General features: G+C 45.5%; 1 protein-coding gene across 1 annotated transcript in view; it reads right to left on the bottom strand.

Moving 5' to 3' along the window:
* Positions 1-22,415, bottom strand: part of LOC120028485 (roundabout homolog 1-like) — a 335,749-nt gene that overhangs the window by 92,997 nt on the left and 220,337 nt on the right. The window contains exons 4-6 of the mRNA XM_038973689.1: positions 19,422-19,542; positions 15,545-15,683; positions 15,260-15,387 (exon numbers count right to left, since the gene is read on the bottom strand). Of these exons, the coding sequence (XP_038829617.1) occupies positions 15,260-15,387; positions 15,545-15,683; positions 19,422-19,542 (388 nt within the window). The remainder of the gene's footprint in view (positions 1-15,259; positions 15,388-15,544; positions 15,684-19,421; positions 19,543-22,415) is intronic.

Here is a 22,415-nt window from a genome sequence, read left to right as displayed (position 1 = left end):
GAGCACATATTAAAATAAATATGTACAACTAAACAAAAACATAATTTTAAGAAAAACAAAACAGATGATGAAAAGTGTTTATTCTCCAACCAGGTTGAAGGAAGATAAAGGTGAGGTCTGTCCTCTCCTCTCCTCTCCTCTCCTCTCCTCTCCTCTCCTCTCCTCTCCTCTCCTCTCCTCTCCTCTCCTCTCCTCTCCTCTCCTCTATCTCTTGACTAATGAGGTTTTAGAGTCTCCTGAGGACCAGCCCCTCTCCAACCACTAAGGGTATAGCCTTGCATATGGACCACCATGCCATAAAACCACAAGGTGAATGTTAACTGTCACTCTCTGGCCATAAATCTTCCCCAGCCAATCAGTCACCTTATCTAATCTGTCTGCCTCAACGGCTCCCACAGAAACATAAACGCTGTCACTCAGAGTAATGACCCTCCCCTCGCCCCTCCCCCCACTTATCACAGGCTTTAAATGCAGATGAGGCTCACTTCAAAAGGTGTGTATCCGTGTGTCGTACCAAGAAGAAATCGCTGTCTCTCTCTCTCACACACACACACCTACACAAGACCGCATTCAGCACACACACCAATAAATACACACCCTCACACACACCCTCACTCCCTATACATACCTCCCTACAGACACCTCCCTATACACTACTCCCTACAGACACCTCCCTACAGACACCTCCTTACAGACACCTCCCTACAGACACCTCCCTACAGACACCTCCCTACAGACACCTCCCTACACACACCTCCCTACACACACCTCCCTACAGACACCTCCCTACAGACACCTCCCTACAGACACCTCCCTACAGACACCTCCCTACAGACACCTCCCTACACACACCTCCCTACAGACACCTCCCTACAGATACCTCCCTACAGACACCTCCCTACAGACACCTCCCTACAGACACCTCCTTACAGACACCTCCTTACAGACACCTCCATACAGACACATCCCTACAGACACCTCCCTACAGACAACTCCCTACACACACCTCCCTACACACACCTCCCTAGACACACCTCCCTACACACACCTCCCTACAGACACCTCCCTACAGACACCTCCCTACAGACAACTCCCTACAGACACCTCCCTACACACACCTCCCTACAGACAACTCCCTACACACACCTCCCTAGACACACCTCCCTACACACACCTCCCTACAGACACCTCCCTACAGACACCTCCCTACAGACACCTCCCTACAGACACCTCCCTACACACACCTCCCTACACACACCTCCCTACAGACACCTCCCTACAGACACCTCCCTACAGACACCTCCCTACACACACCTCCCTACAGACAACTCCCTACAGACACCTCCCTACACACACCTCCTTACACACACCTCCATACAGACACCTCCCTACAGACACCTCCCTACAGACACCTCTCTACACACACCTCCCTACACACACCTCCCTACAGACAACTCCCTACACACACCTCCCTACAGACACCTCCCTACACACACCTCCCTACAGACACCTCCCTACAGACACCTCCCTACAGACAACTCCCTACACACACCTCCCTACAGACACCTCCCTACACACACCTCCCTACAGACACCTCCCTACAGATACCTCCCTACACACACCTCCCTACACACACCTCCCTACAGACACCTCCCTACAGACACCTCCCTACAGACACCTCCCTACAGACACCTCCCTACACACACCTCCCTACAGACACCTCCCTACAGACACCTCCTTACAGACACCTCCCTACAGACACCTCCCTACAGACAACTCCCTACAGACACCCCCCTACACACACCTCCCTACAGACACCTCCCTACAGACACCTCCCTACAGACACCCCCCTACAGACACCTCCCTACACACACCTCCCTACAGACACCTCCCTACAGACACCTCCCTACAGACACCTCCCTACACACACCTCCCTACAGACACCTCCCTACAGACAACTCCCTACAGACACCTCCCTACACACACCTCCCTACAGACACCTCCCTACAGACACCTCCCTACAGACACCTCCCTACAGACACCTCCTTACAGACACCTCCCTACAGACACCTCCCTACAGACACCTCCCTACACACACCTCCCTACAGACACCTCCCTACAGACACCTCCCTACAGACACCTCCCTACAGACACCTCCCTACACACACCTCCCTACAGACACCTCCCTACAGACACCTCCCTACAGACAACTCCCTACAGACACCTCCCTACACACACCTCCCTACACACACCTCCCTACAGACACCTCCTTACAGACACCTCCCTACAGACACCTCCCTACAGATACCCCCCTACAGACACCTCCCTACAGATACCCCCCTACAGACACCTCCTTACAGACACCTCCCTACAGATACCCCCCTACACACACCTCCTTACAGACACCTCCCTACAGACACCTCCCTACAGACACCCCCCTACAGACACCTCCCTACAGACACCTCCCTACAGACACCCCCCTACAGACACCTCCCTACAGACACCCCCCTACAGACAACTCCCTACAGACACCCCCCTACACACACCTCCCTACAGACACCTCCCTACAGACACCTCCCTACACACACCTCCCTACAGATACCTCCTTACAGACACCTCCATACAGACACCTCCCTACAGACACCTCCTTACAGACACCTCCCTACAGACACCTCCCTACAGACAACTCCCTACACACACCTCCCTACAGACACCTCCTTACAGACACCTCCCTACAGACACCTCCCTACAAACACCTCCCTACAGACACCTCCCTACAGACACCTCCATACAGACACCTCCCTACAGACGCTCCCTACAGACAACCCTACAGACACCTCCCTACAGACAACTCCCTACACACACCTCCCTACAGACACCTCCTTACAGACACCTCCCTACAGACATCTCCCTACAGACACCTCCCTACAGACACCTCCCTACAGACATCTCCCTACACACACCTCCCTACAGACACCTCCCTACAGATACCTCCCTACACACACCTCCCTACAGACACACCTCCATTCATGTGTATCTAAGCCTTTAATGAGGTAAGCCTACCTCTGACATGCTGCTGTGATCACAGTGGTGGACCTGGAACCTGGAGGGAGAGGTCAGCTCTAAACCTGTCTGGAACCTGGAGGGAGAGGTCAGCTCTAAACCTGTCTGGAACCTGGGGGGAGAGGTCAGCTCTAAACCTGTCTGGAACCTGGAGGGAGAGGTCAGCTCTAAACCTGTCTGGAACCTGGGGGGAGAGGTCAGCTCTAAACCTGTCTGGAACCTGGGGGAGAGGTCAACTCTAAACCTGTCTGGAACCTGGGGGGAGAGGTCAGCTCTAAACCTGTCTGGAACCTGGAGGGAGAGGTCAGCTCTAAACCTGTCTGGAACCTGGGGGAGAGGTCAGCTCTAAACCTGTCTGGGACCTGGGGGGGAGAGTTCAGCTCTAAACCTGTCTGGGACCTGGGGGAGAGGTCAGCTCTGAACCTGTCTGGAACATGGGGGGAGAGGTCAGCTCTGAACCTGTCTGGAACCTGGGGGGAGAGGTCAGCGGAGACGTCAGCTCTAAACCTGTCTGGAACCTGGGGGAGAGGTCAGCTCTAAACCTGTCTGGAACCTGGGGGGAGAGTTCAGCTCTGAACCTGTCTGGAACCTGGGGGAGAGGTCAGCTCTAAACCTGTCTGGAACCTGGGGGAGAGGTCAGCTCTAAACCTGTCTGGGACCTGGGGGGGAGAGTTCAGCTCTGAACCTGTCTGGAACCTGGGGGGGAGACTTCAGCTCTAAACCTGTCTGGAACCTGGGGGGAGAGGTCAGCTCTAAACCTGTCTGGAACCTGGGGGCGAGGTCAGCTCTAAACCTGTCTGGAACCTGGAGGGAGAGGTCAGCTCTGAACCTGTCTGGAACCTGGGGGGAAAGATCAGCTCTAAACCTGTCTGGAACCTGGGGGAGAGGTCAGCTCTAAACCTGTCTGGAACCTGGGGGAGAGGTCAGCTCTGAACCTGTCTGGAACATGGGGGAGAGTTCAGCTCTAAACCTGTCTGGAACATGGGGGAGAGGTCAGCTCTAAACCTGTCTGGAACATGGGGGAGAGTTCAGCTCTGAACCTCTCTGGAACATGGCGGAGAGGTCAGCTCTAAACCTGTCTGGGACCTGGGGGGGAGAGGTCAGCTCTAAACCTGTCTGGGTCAAAACTGTGTGGGGGCTAAAATGCCACGCAGCGCTGGGGCTGGAGTGTGTTTGTGTCTGTGTCAGGCTCTATCTGTGATCTGATCAGAGGGAGTGGGGGGACCATAAAGCAGTGTAGCCCTCTGCCCACTGGGGGGTCTTCTGTGTGCCAGGGACCCTGTAGAGTGGTTCATAGGGCCTGGAGCAAGGCTGCTGCCATTCATAAGATCATATTAGCACTGGAAGAGAAATGCATGCTAAGGTTTAAGTCTGGTTAATCGGAGCTCCCATTGTGTCTGTTAGCGTGTGTTTCTAAACTCAGCAAAAAAATAAACATCCTCTCACTGTCAACTGCGTTTATTTTCAGCAAACTTAACACATGTAAATATTTGTATGAACATAACACGATTCAACAACTGAGACATAAACTGAAGAAGTTCCACAGACATGTGACTAAAAGAAATGGAATAATGTGTCCCTGACAAAGGGGGAGGGTCAAAATCATAAGTAACAGTCAGTATCTGGTGTGGCCACCAGCTGCATTATGTACTGCAGTGCATCTCCTCCTCATGGACTGCACCAGATTTACCAGTTATTGCTGTGAGATGTTACCCCACTCTTCCACCAAGGCACCTGCAAGTTCCCAGATATTTCTGGGGGGAATGGCCCTAGCCCTCACCCTCCGATCCAACAGGTACCAGACGTGCTCAATGGGATTGAGATCCGGGCTCTTCGCTGGCCATGGCAGAACACTGACATTCCTGTCTTGCAGGAAATCACACACAGAACGAACAGTATGGCTGGTGGCGTTGTCATGCTGGAGGGCCATGTCAGGATGAGCCTGCAGGAAGGGTACCACAAGAGGGAGGAGGATGTCTTCCCTGTAACGCACAGCGTTGAGATTGCCTGCAATGACAACAAGCTCAGTCCAATGAGGCGTAACGGTGTAACGCTCATTCCTTCGTCGATAAACGCGAATCCGACCATTAGCCCTGGTGAGACAAAACCGTGACTCGTCAGTGAAGAGCACTTTTTGCCAGTCCTGTCTGGTCCAGCGACAGTGGGTTTGTGCCCATAGGTGATGTTGTTGCCGGTGATGTCTGGTGAGGACCTGCCTTACAACAGGCCTACAAGCCCTCAGTCCAGCCTTTCTCAGCCTATTGCGGACAGTCTGAGCACTGATGGAGGGATTGTGCGTTCCTGGTGTATCTCGGGCAGTTTTTGTTGCCATCCTGTACCTGTCCCGCAGGTGTAATGTTTGGATGTAGCAATCCTGTGCAGGTGTTGTTACACATGGTCTGCCACTACGAGGACGATCAGCTATCTGTCCTGTCTCCCTGTAGCGCTGTCTTAGGCGTCTCACAGTAAGGACATTGCAATTTATTGCACTGGCCACATCTGCAGTCCTTGCAGCATGCCTAAGGCACGGGGTTGAACCTAGGTGAGAGGTGCTGCCTCCTTGCAGCATGCCTAAGGCACGTTCACGCAGATAGAAAGGCCTCTTTAGTGTCCTACAGAGGGCTTCCTTGATTAATATGAGAACAGCTAATGAAGAGAAGGCTCTGCTGTGCACATTGGAGTGGCTAGATGATGTAGGTTCCCTTGCTAACTCTCTCTGGTTGTTTAGGCAGAGCTTGTATTTCTCATTCCAGTCCCTTTCCATGGGTTGTTAGTCAAACTACTCTAGGGGCTTCCATTCAAGTCCCTTTCCATGGGTTGTTAGTCAAACCACTCTAGGGGCTTCCATTCAAGTCCCTTTCCATGGGTTGTTAGTCAAACCACTCTAGGGGCTTCCATTCAAGTCCCTTTCCATGGGTTGTTAGTCAAACCACTCTAGGGGCTTCCATTCCAGTCCCTTTCCATGGGTTGTTAGTCATACCACTCTAGGGGCTTCCATTCCAGTCCCTTTCCATGGGTTGTTAGTCAAACCACTCTAGGGGCTTCCATTCCAGTCCCTTTCCATGGGTTGTTAGTCAAACCACTCTAGGGGCTTCCATTCCAGTCCCTTTCCATGGGTTGTTAGTCAAACCACTCTAGGGGCTTCCATTCCAGTCCCTTTCCATGGGTTGTTAGTCAAACCACTCTAGGGGCTTCCATTCCAGTCCCTTTCCATGGGTTGTTAGTCAAACCACTCTAGGGGCTTCCATTCCAGTCCCTTTCCATGGGTTGTTAGTCAAACCACTCTAGGGGCTTCCATTCCAGTCCCTTTCCATGGGTTGTTAGTCAACCCACTCTAGGGGCTTCCACTCCATTTGTCCTTTCCACAAATAAATCACAACTAATGGCAAAATGACCAGCGGAGGGAAGCCCATTGGTTCCCTGCATTATTTTACCGGTGAATAATATATTCCAATGGCGAATATCCATCCCATAACAAAACACAAACACCACCACATAACCAGGATGTCTGTAGTTTATATCACCTTTATTTAACCAAGCCCATGGTGTGGCCATTCATGTGTTTCTTACGTCAATAAATGGAATATTTGACTTAACGTGTTTATAAGTTCAGAGGAGGTGTTACAGACAGGCAAACACATGTGAAAACAATAATTCACTGATTAAGTTAGTAATGAGAGCAGAGCAGTGAGAAAGAAAAATAGCCCCTGGCACACGGTACAATGCTGACATTGTTCACTGAGGATCTGGCCATGAGAGGTGTGAAGAACAAAAACACTGTCCATTCTGGAATGAATGGGCCAAACAAACCAGCATATAACTATTTTAAGATTTCACTTTAGAGTCATGATAAATGAGTATAATACTTTTGATTCAACCAAAAATGATTCAAATGAATATACTGTTCACATAACATATTGTAATCAACAAAATATCGAATCATGTTTCCAGCTACAGGTCGCAATATTGTGATGCTGTGAACTTTCCTTCTCGATCCAAGCCCGATCCAAGCCCGATCCAAGCCCGATCCAAGCCCGATCCAAGCACTTAAATGGGGCTTCAGTAGCCTCATCTGGGAGTTACTGGCAGAGCTTTGAATTCTTAGAATATTGACATTAATTCCACATAGGAGCAGAATATCTCATTTACTCCAGTGTAATACACCGTCTGAGCCAACAATTCACTACCACTGAAATTACATTAAACCAGTGGCAACTGTCTAAGAAATCATAAGCAACGCATTAGCAGCCTTCCTGTCCTGAATGTTTTTGTAAATAAACATGTTATTTGTGCCTTAATCTCTCCCTTTGGGTTCCTTCCCTCCTTCCTGTCATCCCCTGTGATCTGACAGGACACTCATAATACATTTTATATCGATAACACGTATGACAGATCAGTCATTTAATGCGCTTGCTCTCCTGACAAGCATCAGACCGGAAGCAAATATGACATGACAAAATCCTCTCTCCCTCTCTCCTTCTCCTTCTCCCTCTCCCCATCCCCCTCCTCCTCTCCCTCCCCCTCCCTAGCTAGAGGAGGTAAACACTTCCGTTAGTTATTAAGTGGCACAAAGTCTTTGATGATGCACTCTATTTACTGTGAGATGCCCTACCTCATCCTGCATGCTTCCTCTAATACAGGGTCTCACCTCATCCTGCATGCTTCCTCTAATACAGGGTCTCACCTCATCCTGCATGCTTCCTCTAATACAGGGTCTCACCTCATCCTGCATGCTTCCTCTAATACAGGGTCTCACCTCATCCTGCATGCTTCCTCTAATACAGGGTCTCACCTCATCCTGCATGTTTCCTCTAATACAGGGTCTCACCTCATCCTGCATGCTTCCTCTAATACAGGGTCTCACCTCATCCTGCATGCTTCCTCTAATACAGGGTCTCACCTCATCCTGCATGCTTCCTCTAATACAGGGTCTCACCTCATCCTGCATGCTTCCTCTAATACAGGGTCTCACCTCATCCTGCATGCTTCCTCTAATACAGGGTCTCACCTCATCCTGCATGCTTCCTCTAATACAGGGTCTCACCTCATCCTGCATGCTTCCTCTAATACAGGGTCTCACCTCATCCTGCATGCTTCCTCTAATACAGGGTCTCACCTCATCCTGCATGCTTCCTCTAATACAGGGTCTCACCTCATCCTGCATGCTTCCTCTAATACAGGGTCTCACCTCATCCTGCATGCTTCCTCTAATACAGGGTCTCACCTCATCCTGCATGCTTCCTCTAATACAGGGTCTCACCTCATCCTGCATGCTTCCTCTAATACAGGGTCTCACCTCATCCTGCATGCTTCCTCTAATACAGGGTCTCACCTCATCCTGCATGCTTCCTCTAATACAGGGTCTCACCTCATCCTGCATGCTTCCTCTAATACAGGGTCTCACCTCATCCTGCATGCTTCCTCTAATACAGGGTCTCACCTCATCCTGCATGCTTCCTCTAATACAGGGTCTCACCTCATCCTGCATGCTTCCTCTAATACAGGGTCTCACCTCATCCTGCATGCTTCCTCTAATACAGGGTCTCACCTCATCCTGCATGCTTCCTCTAATACAGGGTCTCACCTCATCCTGCATGCTTCCTCTAATACAGGGTCTCACCTCATCCTGCATGCTTCCTCTAATACAGGGTCTCACCTCATCCTGCATGCTTCCTCTAATACAGGGTCTCACCTCATCCTGCATGCTTCCTCTAATACAGGGTCTCACCTCATCCTGCATGCTTCCTCTAATACAGGGTCTCACCTCATCCTGCATCCTTCCTCTAATACAGGATCTCACCTCATCCTGCATGCTTCCTCTAATACAGGGTCTCACCTCATCCTGCATGCTTCCTCTAATACAGGGTCTCACCTCATCCTGCATGCTTCCTCTAATACAGGGTCTCACCTCATCCTGCATGCTTCCTCTAATACAGGGTCTCACCTCATCCTGCATGCTTCCTCTAATACAGGGTCTCACCTCATCCTGCATGCTTCCTCTAATACAGGGTCTCACCTCATCCTGCATGCTTCCTCTAATACAGGGTCTCACCTCATCCTGCATGCTTCCTCTAATACAGGGTCTCACCTCATCCTGCATGCTTCCTCTAATACAGGGTCTCACCTCATCCTGCATGCTTCCTCTAATACAGGGTCTCACCTCATCCTGCATGCTTCCTCTAATACAGGGTCTCACCTCATCCTGCATGCTTCCTCTAATACAGGGTCTCACCTCATCCTGCATGCTTCCTCTAATACAGGGTCTCACCTCATCCTGCATGCTTCCTCTAATACAGGGTCTCACCTCATCCTGCATGCTTCCTCTAATACAGGGTCTCACCTCATCCTGCATGCTTCCTCTAATACAGGGTCTCACCTCATCCTGCATGCTTCCTCTAATACAGGGTCTCACCTCATCCTGCATGCTTCCTCTAATACAGGGTCTCACCTCATCCTGCATGCTTCCTCTAATACAGGGTCTCACCTCATCCTGCATGCTTCCTCTAATACAGGGTCTCACCTCATCCTGCATGCTTCCTCTAATACAGGGTCTCACCTCATCCTGCATGCTTCCTCTAATAGAGGGTCTCACCTCATCCTGCATGCTTCCTCTAATACAGGGTCTCACCTCATCCTGCATGCTTCCTCTAATACAGGATCTCACCTCATCCTGCATGCTTCCTCTAATAGAGGGTCTCACCTCATCCTGCATGCTTCCTCTAATACAGGGTCTCACCTCATCCTGCATGCTTCCTCTAATACAGGGTCTCACCTCATCCTGCATGCTTCCTCTAATACAGGGTCTCACCTCATCCTGCATGCTTCATCTAATACAGGGTCTCACCTCATCCTGCATGCTTCCTCTAATAGAGGGTCTCACCTCATCCTGCATGCTTCCTCTAATAGAGGGTCTCACCTCATCCTGCATGCCTCCTCTAATACAGGGTCTCACCTCATCCTGCATGCTTCCTCTAATACAGGGTCTCACCTCATCTTGCATGCTTCCTCTAATACAGGGTCTCACCTCATCCTGCATGCTTCCTCTAATACAGGGTCTCACCTCATCCTGCATGCTTCCTCTAATACAGGGTCTCACCTCATCCTGCATGCTTCCTCTAATACAGGGTCTCACCTCATCCTGCATGCTTCCTCTAATACAGGGTCTCACCTCATCCTGCATGCTTCCTCTAATACAGGGTCTCACCTCATCCTGCATGCTTCCTCTAATACAGGGTCTCACCTCATCCCTCATGCTTCCTCTAATACAGGGTCTCACCTCATCCTGCATGCTTCCTCTAATACAGGGTCTCACCTCATCCTGCATCCTTCCTCTAATACAGGATCTCACCTCATCCTGCATGCTTCCTCTAATACAGGGTCTCACCTCATCCTGCATGTTTCCTCTAATACAGGGTCTCACCTCATCCTGCATGCTTCCTCTAATACAGGATCTCACCTCATCCTGCATGCTTCCTCTAATACAGGGTCTCACCTCATCCTGCATGCTTCCTCTAATACAGGGTCTCACCTCATCCTGCATCCTTCCTCTAATACAGGATCTCACCTCATCCTGCATGCTTCCTCTAATACAGGGTCTCACCTCATCCTGCATGTTTCCTCTAATACAGGGTCTCACCTCATCCTGCATGCTTCCTCTAATACAGGATCTCACCTCATCCTGCATGCTTCCTCTAATACAGGGTCTCGCCTCATCCTGCATGCTTCCTCTAATACAGGGTCTCACCTCATCCTGCATCCTTCCTCTAATACAGGATCTCACCTCATCCTGCATGCTTCCTCTAATACAGGGTCTCACCTCATCCTGCATGTTTCCTCTAATACAGGGTCTCACCTCATCCTGCATGCTTCCTCTAATACAGGGTCTCACCTCATCCTGCATGCTTCCTCTAATACAGGGTCTCACCTCATCCTGCATGCTTCCTCTAATACAGGGTCTCACCTCATCCTGCATGCTTCATCTAGGGGGGGGCGAGACCGAGTCAAGACAGAGACCAGAGGGGGGTGAGACCGAGTCAAGACCGAGACCAGAAGGGGGGTGAGACCGAGTCAAGACCGAGACCAGAGAGGGGTAAGACCGAGTCAAGACCAAGACCAGAGAGGGGTGAGACCGAGTCAAGACCAAGACCAGAGGGGGGTGAGACCGAGTCAAGACCGAGACCAGAGGGGGGTGAGACCGAGTCAAGACCGAGACCAGAGGGGGGTGAGACCGAGTCAGATTTGTTTTTGTCCAATTCAAGACCATGACTGTAGTTTTGTCAAATCAGCACCATAATAGGAGTTCTAAAGGTCCAGTATTTCTGTTCATATTTCAGAACATGTGGATTCTTTACACATTCAGGATAGTGAAAAAATGCATTCTGGGGGAAAATAGAGCCACTCCACAAATTATTACTAACCCAAACACAGTGGGGAACAATGGGTCTTCTACACTTTCAGAGAGGGGCTAACGATTTATAAAATAATGATTATAATAATAATAATGATTATATTATTTTCAATGATGTTCTGATTTAATCTCTTTAGTTTTTGTTGGAAAGGGTTAACACTGAAGAGAAAACAATATCCAATATGGATATTTCTTTGCTGGTCTCTGGGGAGATAAATCTAGCTAGCAAAGTCAGCCATTGGCTAGGCCATCAGAAGCCAGATAAAGGCATCTGCCATTCAACTGTATTAGGGCAAAATGTTGGAGTGACAGTGGAATCAATGAATTAATGAGTTGGACTGTTTTTATAAAAACACATGGGAACTTCTGCCTTCTTGAAGGCCAACAGGTCACTGCGCAATAGTGAGCAATAGTTTCCCCACTTTCTAGCTAGCTAGCTTTTGTTGTCTGCTAGTTTGCAGCAGCTGAAGAATAACTTTCAACAAGAAGTTAAGTTTCAAATCATCATCATCTGGTGAGTGGAACTGTGTTTTTTATTGCAGCACGCTTGCTGTTGTCAGCCATCTGTTTGAAAATAACTTGTGTGTGAAACATTGTTGCATTTCAACTGGAACTGACAGCATTTTAGGTTCCAGGAAGAATATGACACATAAACAATCTAAGCAACCACTTACATATGATAATTTTCACATTTTCATAAATTCTTAGAATGTTTGGGAATGTCGTATACTAACGCATTTGTGAAAATTCTATAGCAATATAGCGTTGGAAAGCGTCCGTGCGTTTAGACAATTAATAGACGCTGCAGTAAATAAAACTGAATAAAAACATCTGTCTTGTCCAGGACCGGAGTCTACACAAACCGATGCGCTATAGCCCCGGCCTCCCGAGTGGCGCAGCGGTCTAAGGCACTGCTTCTCAGTGCTAGAGGCATCATTACAGACCCTGGTTTGATTCCAGGCTGTATCACAACCGGCCTTGATTGGGAGACCCATAGGGCGACGCACAATTGGCCAAGCATCGTCCAGGTTTGGTCCGGGGTAGGCCGTCATTGTAAATAAGAATTTGTTCAATTGACGTGCCTAGTTAAATAAAGGTTAAATAAATAAAAATAAATAAATATGGATGCAGTTCAATGCATGATTAATTTAATTCACCAAAACATTTCTTGGTATTCAAAAAAATATTGCCATCAGGTTGTAAAACACAATTTCAGTTTCAATGACTCAATATTCTGGACAAAAACAGACGAATGTAAATAAGGCTGTGATTGTCAATATAATCAGACTAACCAGGGCAATGATCACAAATCAGTCATAACGTGGCTAATAGGCAAGCGTATGTATTTATGTAGCAATCTAAAAACACAGAGCCTAACATTAGCTAGCTAGCTGCTAGGAGGATGTCTTGCCATTGGAGGACTGGGTGAGTGACTGACTTTTTCCCCTCATATACTTTTTTGGTGGCTATACACAGCTAGAGATGCAGGTGTCATTTGGTTAGCTAGCAAGAACTTGAACGACTGTTATCCAGTTAGCATATCTCTTGCATTCGCAACAATTCACAAAAAATAATAGTTACATTTAAGTCATTTAGCAGACGCTCTTATCCAGAGCGACTTACAAATTGGAAAGTTCATACATATTCATCCTGGTCCCCCCGTGGGAAATGAACCCACAACCCTGGCGTCGCAAGCGCCATGCTCTACCAACTGAGCCACACGCGACCACATTAGTCAAGAACGCTCAAGATAACATGCAAACAGCCTAACCAGCTCTGCTACGACAAGCAAAATGGTCAGAGTGAGGTGTGTTTGGAAGTAGCTAGCTAGCAAGCTAGCCAACTTTAGCCAGTTAGCTTGGGTGCTTGGTTTGGACAAGCATGCATTGATAGACAAGCTGCAGAAGGACGAGGAGGCTATAATTCCCCATTGTTTATCCGTGCAATTTTGACAGCCAACTAGCTGAAAAAGTCTGAGAGGGTTTATCTAATGTTCCTTCATTAGATTTTAGCTAATCTTGCTCTGGTTAGCATTAGTTGTTGATGTTGTTGTTGTTGATGTGTATAACTGAGTGAGAGAGCCTACCTTTTCATGGTTGTTTGATCAATAGGACTGTAAAGTTCCCAAATGTAAGAGGACTCCTGTGGTGTTTACATATTTGTAGAAATCCATTCAGGTGTATTTTGTGGCTTTTGGCGAATGCGTTCAATTGATGTAAAGTCGTTCTGTTGCCACTGCCTTTAAACACACAGTCCAGTTCAAAGTGAATGATGGCAGGGCCTACTGCCTTTAAACACACTGTCCAGTTCAAAGTGAATGATGGCAGGGCCTACTGCCTTTAAACACACAGTCCAGTTCAAAGTGAATGATGACAGGGCCTACTGCCTGTAAACACACAGTCCAGTTCAAAGTGAATGATGGCAGGGCCTACCGCCTGTAAACACACAGTCCAGTTCAAAGTGAATGATGGCAGGGCCTACCGCCTGTAAACACACAATCCAGTTCAAAGTGAATGATGGCAGGGCCTACTGCCTGTAAACACAGTCCAGTTCAAAGTGAATGATGGCAGGTCTGTGTGGCAAATGGCTTGTTTGAATAAAGGTCTACTGTAGCTCTCATTGGCTATTTGTATTTTTTTATATTTTTCTTGATGAAGTTATTGGTGGATTTCTTGAAGAAATTATTGGTGGATGTTGATTCAGTTATTACTGGATATATTGATGAAGTTATTGACAGGAGGGTCTAATCATGCTCCTCAAAGAAATCAACACATCACTGGCCTGTGGAACGCAGCAATAAATAATTGCAGAGAACAAACATGTGAAGATTGGGTTCTGTATTAGTACTGAGAGGGGGTGGTGGTGGGGGGTGATGGGGGATTTTTTGTCCCATCTCTTCATAGCTCTAGAGGACTGCTGGGAATACAATTTTACACTTCTGACCTCACCACACAAACCTCTACTACCCAAACCCCCCCACCATCCTCCCATCTACCTCGTCCAAGCTCAATTCCCATCTCGTTCTGCTCCAGTGGTGACTCACTTCAACCCCTCAATATACACCTCCCTACCCTGCTGACCCCATCCCCTGTGCACTGAACCACCTTCTATCCCCCTCCTCCCCTCTGCTCCCCAATATTCACATTAACCTGCTGCTAAATGACCCCAGTGTTCCACCTGCATGGCTCCCAGGAGGTTTAAGGGTTGGGGGGATCCTGGCCCCCTTGTTCTACTGAATGACTCCTTTCTACTCTGTGACCAGCTGCTTTCTGTTCTCACTGTGTTAGTAGGATGTCCAATGGAGAGAGACACACTGAGGCTCCCCACAGGCCTACCACTGATACAGCATATCTTAAACATGACCAGAGTGCTGCCTCTAAAGGAAGGTCCTCGCTCCTATGGATGCTGTGAATGGAATTGATTATCATGGAGCTCCCATGTGTAAAGTGTATGATCCTCTATGGATTTTCAGATGGCCTTTATTAGAAATCAATCAGCTAATTGTGAGAGAATGGGTGAAAGTAATAACTTGTCAGGCTCAATAATTGAGTGTTATAATTGCATTGAGGTTGAGCTAAATCGCGTCTAAGGTGCAAACACTCACCGTAACCCATACAACTAGAGAGACTGAAACATCTGGAACAATCAACATACCTTTCAGCAATAGAGTCTCGACAACAGGACCACGTACCGCACAATGTACAGGACTGTGCAAGTTAACTGGTGCGTTGACCTTCGTAAACCTGCACAGTATTTTACTAGATTAAGTAACAGAGTGTGTGGTCTTACCGTGGACGGTGAGGGTGGCCGACGCCTCCGCCCTGCCCACCATGTTCTCTGCCACACAGGTGTAAGATCCCACGTCTGCAGAGGTCAGCCGACGGATCTTCAGGGTGTGGTCCTCACGGATCTCATATCTGGAATATTCACAGGTAGTCGGTCAAACACGCGCACACACACACACCACATACCTTACAGTATGTGCTGATCCTCAGACAGACAAAAGGGTGCGAGGAGAGAAAGGGATTGTGTTGTAATAAAGGGGGCCAGAAGATGAGTCATACAGTACAGTACCTTCCCTTGGGCAGGTCTCCGTCGTCTTTTCTCCAGCGGACGGTGGGAACTGGGTCACCCCGGGCCTCACACCTGAACTCCACGCTCTGGTCCACCAGCACCACCTGACTGCCGGGACGCTTCACGAAGCTGGGTCGCTCTGCAGAGAGAAATGACATAGCACAGGACTATTCAGTAAAAAGTCTACAGATACACTGTATCTGCATTTATACAGTATAGTATAGTATAGCATATTATATCATAGCACAGTATATCATAGTATAGTACATCATATCATAGCATAGTATAGCATAGAACAGTATAACATAGTATATCATAGCATAGTATATCATAGCACAGTATATTATAGCATAGTCTATCATATCATAGCGTAGTATAGTATAATATATCATAGCATAGTATATCACAGCAGAGCATAGTATAGCATAGTTCAGCATATTATAGTATATCATAGCATAGTATAGCATAGCATAGTATAGCATAGAATAGTACTGCATAGTATATCATAGCATAGTATATCATATCATAGCATAGTATATCATAGTATAGCATAGAATATCGTAGTATAGTATATAATAGCATAGTATATCATAACATAATATAGCATAATATAGTATATCTTAGCATATTATATTATATCATAGCATAGCGTAGTAGAGTATATAATAGCATAGTTCAGCATATTATAGTATATCATAGCATAGTATAGCATAGCATGGTATAGCATAGCATACTATATCATAGCACAGTATATCATAGCATATTATATCACGGTATAATATATCATATATATAGTATAGTATATCATGGCATAGTATAGTGTATCATAGCATGGTATAGCGTAGCATATTATATCATAACATAGTAAGCATAGTATAGTATATAATATCATTGCATAGTATATCATATCATAGTATATTATAGTATATTGGAGTATAGTATATTGTAGTATAGTATAGTATCTCATATCACAGTATAGTATATCATAGTAAATATACCATATCTTAGTATATTATATCATGGTATAGTATATCATAGCATAGTATATAATAACATAGCGTATCACAGTATAGTATATCAGAGCATAGTATATTACAGCATAGTATATCACAGCATAGTGTATCATATCATAGCATAGTATAGTATATCATATTATAGTATAGTATATCACCGTATATTATATCATATTATATCATAGCTTAGTATATCATATCATAGTATATCATAGCATAGTGTATCAAAACATAGTATATCATATCATATTATAGTATATCATAGTATAATATATCATAGTATGGCATATTATATCATATCATAGTATACCATAGCATAGTATATCATATCATATTATAGTATAGCATAGTAAAAAATATCAGTATAGCATAGTATAGCATAGCATAGTATAGCATAGTATATTATAGTATATCATATAATGGTATAGTATATCATAGTATAGTTTATCATATCATATTATATTGTGGCATAGTATATCACAGTATAGTATATCATATCATTGTATATCATATCGTAGTATATCATAGTATATTGGAGTATAGTATATTGTAGTATAGTATATTATATCATATTATAGTATATTATATCATAGTAAATATATAATACCTTAGTATATTATATCATAGTATATCATAGTATAGTATATCATAGCATAGTATATAATAGCATAGTGTATCATAGCATAATGTATCATAACATAGCATATCACAGCATAGTATATCAGAGCATAGTATTTCACAGCATAGTGTATCACATCATAGTGTATCATATCATAGTATAGTATGTCATATCATAGTATATCATAGCATAGTATAGTATATCATAGTATATTATATCATAGTATATCATTGTATTGCATAGTATATCATAGTATTGTATATCATAGCATAGTATATAATTGTATAGTACATCATAGCATATTACATCATATCATAGTATATCATAGTGTAGTATATCATAGCATATTATATCATAGCATAGTATATCATAACACGGTATATCATAGCACCGTATATCATAGTATAGTATATCATAGCATAGCATACCATAGCATAGTATATCATAGTATAGTATAGCACAGCATAGGGTATCATAGTATAGTGTATCATACCATAGCATATCACAGCATATTATATCAGAGCATAGTATATCACAGCATAGTGTATCACATCATAGTGTATCACATCATAGTATAGTATGTCATATCATAGTATAGTATGTCCTATCATAGCATAGCATATCATAGCACAGTATATCATAGTATAGTATAGCATAGCATAGGGTATCATAGTATAGTGTATCATAGTATAGTATAGTATATCATAGTATAGCATAGCACAGTATATCATAGCATATTATATCATAGCATAGCATAGTATATCATAGTATAATATATCACAGCATAGTATACCATAGTATAGTATAGTGTATCATTGTATAGTATATCATAGTACAGTATGTGACTGTACTGTATCTTTAGCACTTTATGGGGATTGAACCATTCTGCTGATCAGTCATATTGTAGCAGAGTCTCAGTGCTAACATTAGCAGTGTGTTTTAGTAATCACAGCTACCCTCGTTGCCCTTTGTCCTGATTATCTGAGAGGTCCTGTAAAATCCTGCTGTTGCAGTCCATTCCCCTAACCTTCCAGCAGGGATTGAAATAAAAATGAATGTTGGAAAAAGCTTCTGTAATGAAAACAGATAGCCATCTAACCACCCCTGCCCCATCATGTCCAGTTCAGCTACCTCTCCCTCTCCCTCCCCAGCCCCTATCCCCTCAGCAGAGACACACATCAACACACAGAGCTTCTCCATAGGGAACATTTAGCAGATTTCCTAATACCTTTAATCACCTTCTCCTCCAACATTTGTTTTTTAATATGTCCCAAGGCTCAACAACTGCAGCTCAATAGTTTGACCTCCCTTTTCTCAACTCTCTACCCTTCCTTCTCTCTCCCCTTTCTCCTATTTGTTCTCTCTCCACTCCCTCCTTCCTCCTCTCTGCTCTCTCCCTCCCCTCCCTCCTCACATTCCCCTCCCTCCCTCTCTCCCTCCCCTCCCTCTCTCCCTCCCCTCCCTTTCTCCCTCCCTCTCTCCTCACATCCCCTTCAGTTTTGGCTTGAAAAAGTGCTCATTAAGTGTTTGGGGCTGTCGTGAGTTTTTCTTTTGTGTTGTTTACTCAAATAGGCAAAGCCATAGGTATGGTCTGAACCCTTTGAAGTCATTTCCATATATAATAATGTATCTTATGTGGGAAATAAGAATATGTGTATGTTAGCGTGGGCCCTGTTGGAGGGGATGATGAGAGGCCTAGTGGGACAGGAAGTAGAGGAAGTGGAGAGGATAGTCAGAAGTTCAGCCGACTGAGGTTAATACAGAGTACTATACTGAGACTATAAACTGAGGCAACGGAGAGCTGTGGGGTCAAAGGTCAGTCATGGTTTAATGTGGCACAGCTGGCCAGAGGAGAGATGCTGAGGTCAGGTGGGGGGGGGTCAGTGAGGAGAAAGGGGGGGTCATTAGAGAGGTGTGGGGCTCCTGGGGGAGAAAAGGGGGTCAGGGGGCTACTGGGGCAGTTCGTGGTTAACTGTTAGAGTGAAGGCCATATCACACTCCTCTTGAAGGGGTCGATGACATTGTTTAGTCTCCTTGGAGACACACACAAAACAAAACATCTGGACCCTCTTCACTGTACACAAACACACACGGAGAGAGAGACAGAGAGACAGAGAGACAGAGAGACAGAGAGAGGCAGAGACAGAGACAGAGACAGAGAGAGAGAGAGAGAGAGAGAGACAGAGACAGAGACAGAGACAGAGAGAGAGAGAGAGAGAGAGAGACTGTGAGGAAGGTTACTTACCGAGCACAGTGAGCTCAGCGATCTCACTCTCCCTCTCTCCCACCATATTGGTCCCGACACACACATACTTCCCAGCGTCGCTTTTTCTGGCATTGGTTATCATCAGCTTTCCTCCCCGGATCTGAGGAACGAGAGAAAAGGTCAGACCTTGAGAGGACAAAACTACACGCCTAACATTGGAAAACATTCTCTCAGTATAAAAGTGCTGTATTTCCTCACCCATGAGTCTTTGCAAAACCATGACCAAAGGTATTCAGAGTTTAATAAAACTCCATCTGTCATGTTTTGATGGGAGTATAAACTCACAAATGAATCTCAGTGAGCCATGTACTGTATGTCCTGAGGTCCCAGAGATAGAAAGCCAAAGTACTGTACTACTGTACTAACCGCGGTACCTATCCAACCATTCTATGCTATTCTCATTCAACCTGTGGCTTGTATGGCTTTATCAGACAGTCTGTTATGCTCAGGGCTTGCCTGGCCTAACATCCCTTCCCCAAACCTAGAAAGCCACAGTTCCCTGAGGGAACACCTGAGGCAGGGAAGAGTGGAAGCATTACTCCAGCCACAAATGACTTCCAGCACAGCAATCTCCCCTACCGTACTGAGAAGAAGAAAACAGAAGTTTTACCTGAGTATTTTCTCATGCATACATACAGAGACACATACTAACACATGCATACATACAGAGACACATACTAACACATGCATACATACAGAGACACATACTAACACATGCATACATACAGAGACACATACTAACACATGCATACATACAGAGACACATACTAACACATGCATACATACAGAGACACATACTAACACATGCATACATACAGAGACACATACTAACACATGCATACATACAGAGACACATACTAACACATGCATACATACAGAGACACATACTAACACATGCATACATACAGAGACACATACTAACACATGCATACATACAGAGACACATACTAACACATGCATACATACAGAGACACATACTAACACATGCATACATACAGAGACACATACTAACACATGCATACATACAGAGACACATACTAACACATGCATACACCCACACACTAAAAGGTGTGTTTTGTATCCAGGACAAGGTGGGTGTGATGGCTGTTATTTCCCAGGGATTTGATTACAGGCCAGGGGAGGTGCTTTGTTCTCAGGCACTGGGTGAGGCGGTCCGGCCCCTCTCAGGTCCTAGTCAGCTGACAGCCATGCCAGTCAGAGTAGCAGCACACAATAGCATGGGGCACCACTGATCTGCCTGCTCCAAGGGGGCTTAAGGGTTTAAGGGTCACACACCTCAGCCCACAAGAAGACAGACCCCCACCCCGAGGCCCGTAACAGACCCCTTTATTTAAAACCCACTGAGGGAGGTGTGTGTGTGTGTGTGTGTGTGTGTGTGTGTGTGTGTGTGTGTGTGTGTGTGTGTGTGTGTGTGTGTGTGTGTGTGTGTGTGTGTGTGTGTGTGTGTGTGTGTGTGTGTGTGTAGGTAGGGGGGAGTTGAAGGGGGTAACAGCATTGCAAAAGAGCCCCAAACCCTCTGCCTTTCACTGGCTGTCTTCAGTCAAACACACTCCTACACATGTATCCACAACATGACACACTATGCAACGTCTCACTAAATCTAATTAACAGTGGTCAACACTGCAAGTGTACCTGCGCTCTGCACTCTAGGTGATCTAAAAACAGGTATCACTGGCATGTGAGGAATGGGGCCTCACTTTTAGTATCCCAGCGTCCTAATTAAGAGTGACACCTTGTTCAGGAGCAAAACAATCCACATGACGTCTGCTAGGTAGGGGAACGACAGGTTCTAAGAACAGGGGAGTATAGAAATAGAATGTCAGAAGGTTCTCAGTGGAACAACCCATCTGTGGTGTGCAGCCTAACAGCTTACCTGGGAGGAGCAGAGACACGGAGATGAAGTCTAATTGCCACAACTAATAAATCCCCCTACAAACAAAAACCCACCCCACTCTCGCTCCTCCACTTAAATAAATAGCTGTGCATCAACACTCCCCATCCAACCTGACAGAGCTTGAGAGGATGTGCAGAGACGAATGGGAGAAACTCAGGCTGTAACCTAACAAAATGTGGAAGAAGTCAAGACATCTGAATACTTTCTGAAGGCACTGTAGACGGCCTACACGTAGAGAGACAGAGGAGCACTGTTTCACTCGCTCGGATGCTTTCTCCTGTGAGATACATTCAGCCTCTTGAAGGAAAATGATGAAAGACAGAGAGACAAAAGATAAATTATTTGATATTTATTTATTTATTTTCGTCAATTTTGGGGGGGAAGCCTGGCTTTCCTTGGCATCCATGAACACACTCCACTGATTCCTTAGGTGTTCTGAGGCATTCTGGGGCACCTCTTGCCCTCGCTGCTTGTTTAATATTCATAATAAAAATAGCTTTTAAATAGAAGACAAGGGAAGGGAGAGGAAGGGAAGAGAAGGGTCACACTAGCAGTATAGAAGACCAGGGGGTTTTAAGTATCGTTATGTTACTGTTTGAAGTATCATTATGTTACTGTTTGTTTGAAGTATCATTATGTTACTGTTTGAAGTATCATTATGTTAATGTTTGAAGTAACGTTATGTTACTGTTTGAAGTATCATTATGTTACTGTTTGTTTGAAGTATCATTATGTTACTGTTTGAAGTATCATTATGTTAATGTTTGAAGTAACGTTATGTTAATGTTTGAAGTATCATTATGTTACTGTTTGAAGTATCATTATGTTAATGTTTGAAGTATCATTATGTTACTGTTTGAAGTATCATTATGTTACTGTTTGTTTGAAGTATCATTATTCTACTGTTTGTTTGAAGTATCATTATGTTAATGTTTGAAGTATCATTATGTTACTGTTTGAAGTATCATTATGTTACTGTTTGTTTGAAGTATCATTATGTTACTGTTTGTTTGAAGTATCATTATGTTAATGTTTGAAGTATCATTATGTTACTGTTT

Source organism: Salvelinus namaycush, chromosome 34 (genome assembly GCF_016432855.1).
Source record: "Salvelinus namaycush isolate Seneca chromosome 34, SaNama_1.0, whole genome shotgun sequence".
Lineage (NCBI taxonomy): Eukaryota > Metazoa > Chordata > Actinopteri > Salmoniformes > Salmonidae > Salvelinus > Salvelinus namaycush.
The sequence above is the reverse complement of the archived record's forward strand: the minus strand, read 5'-3'. Positions and strand labels throughout refer to the sequence as shown.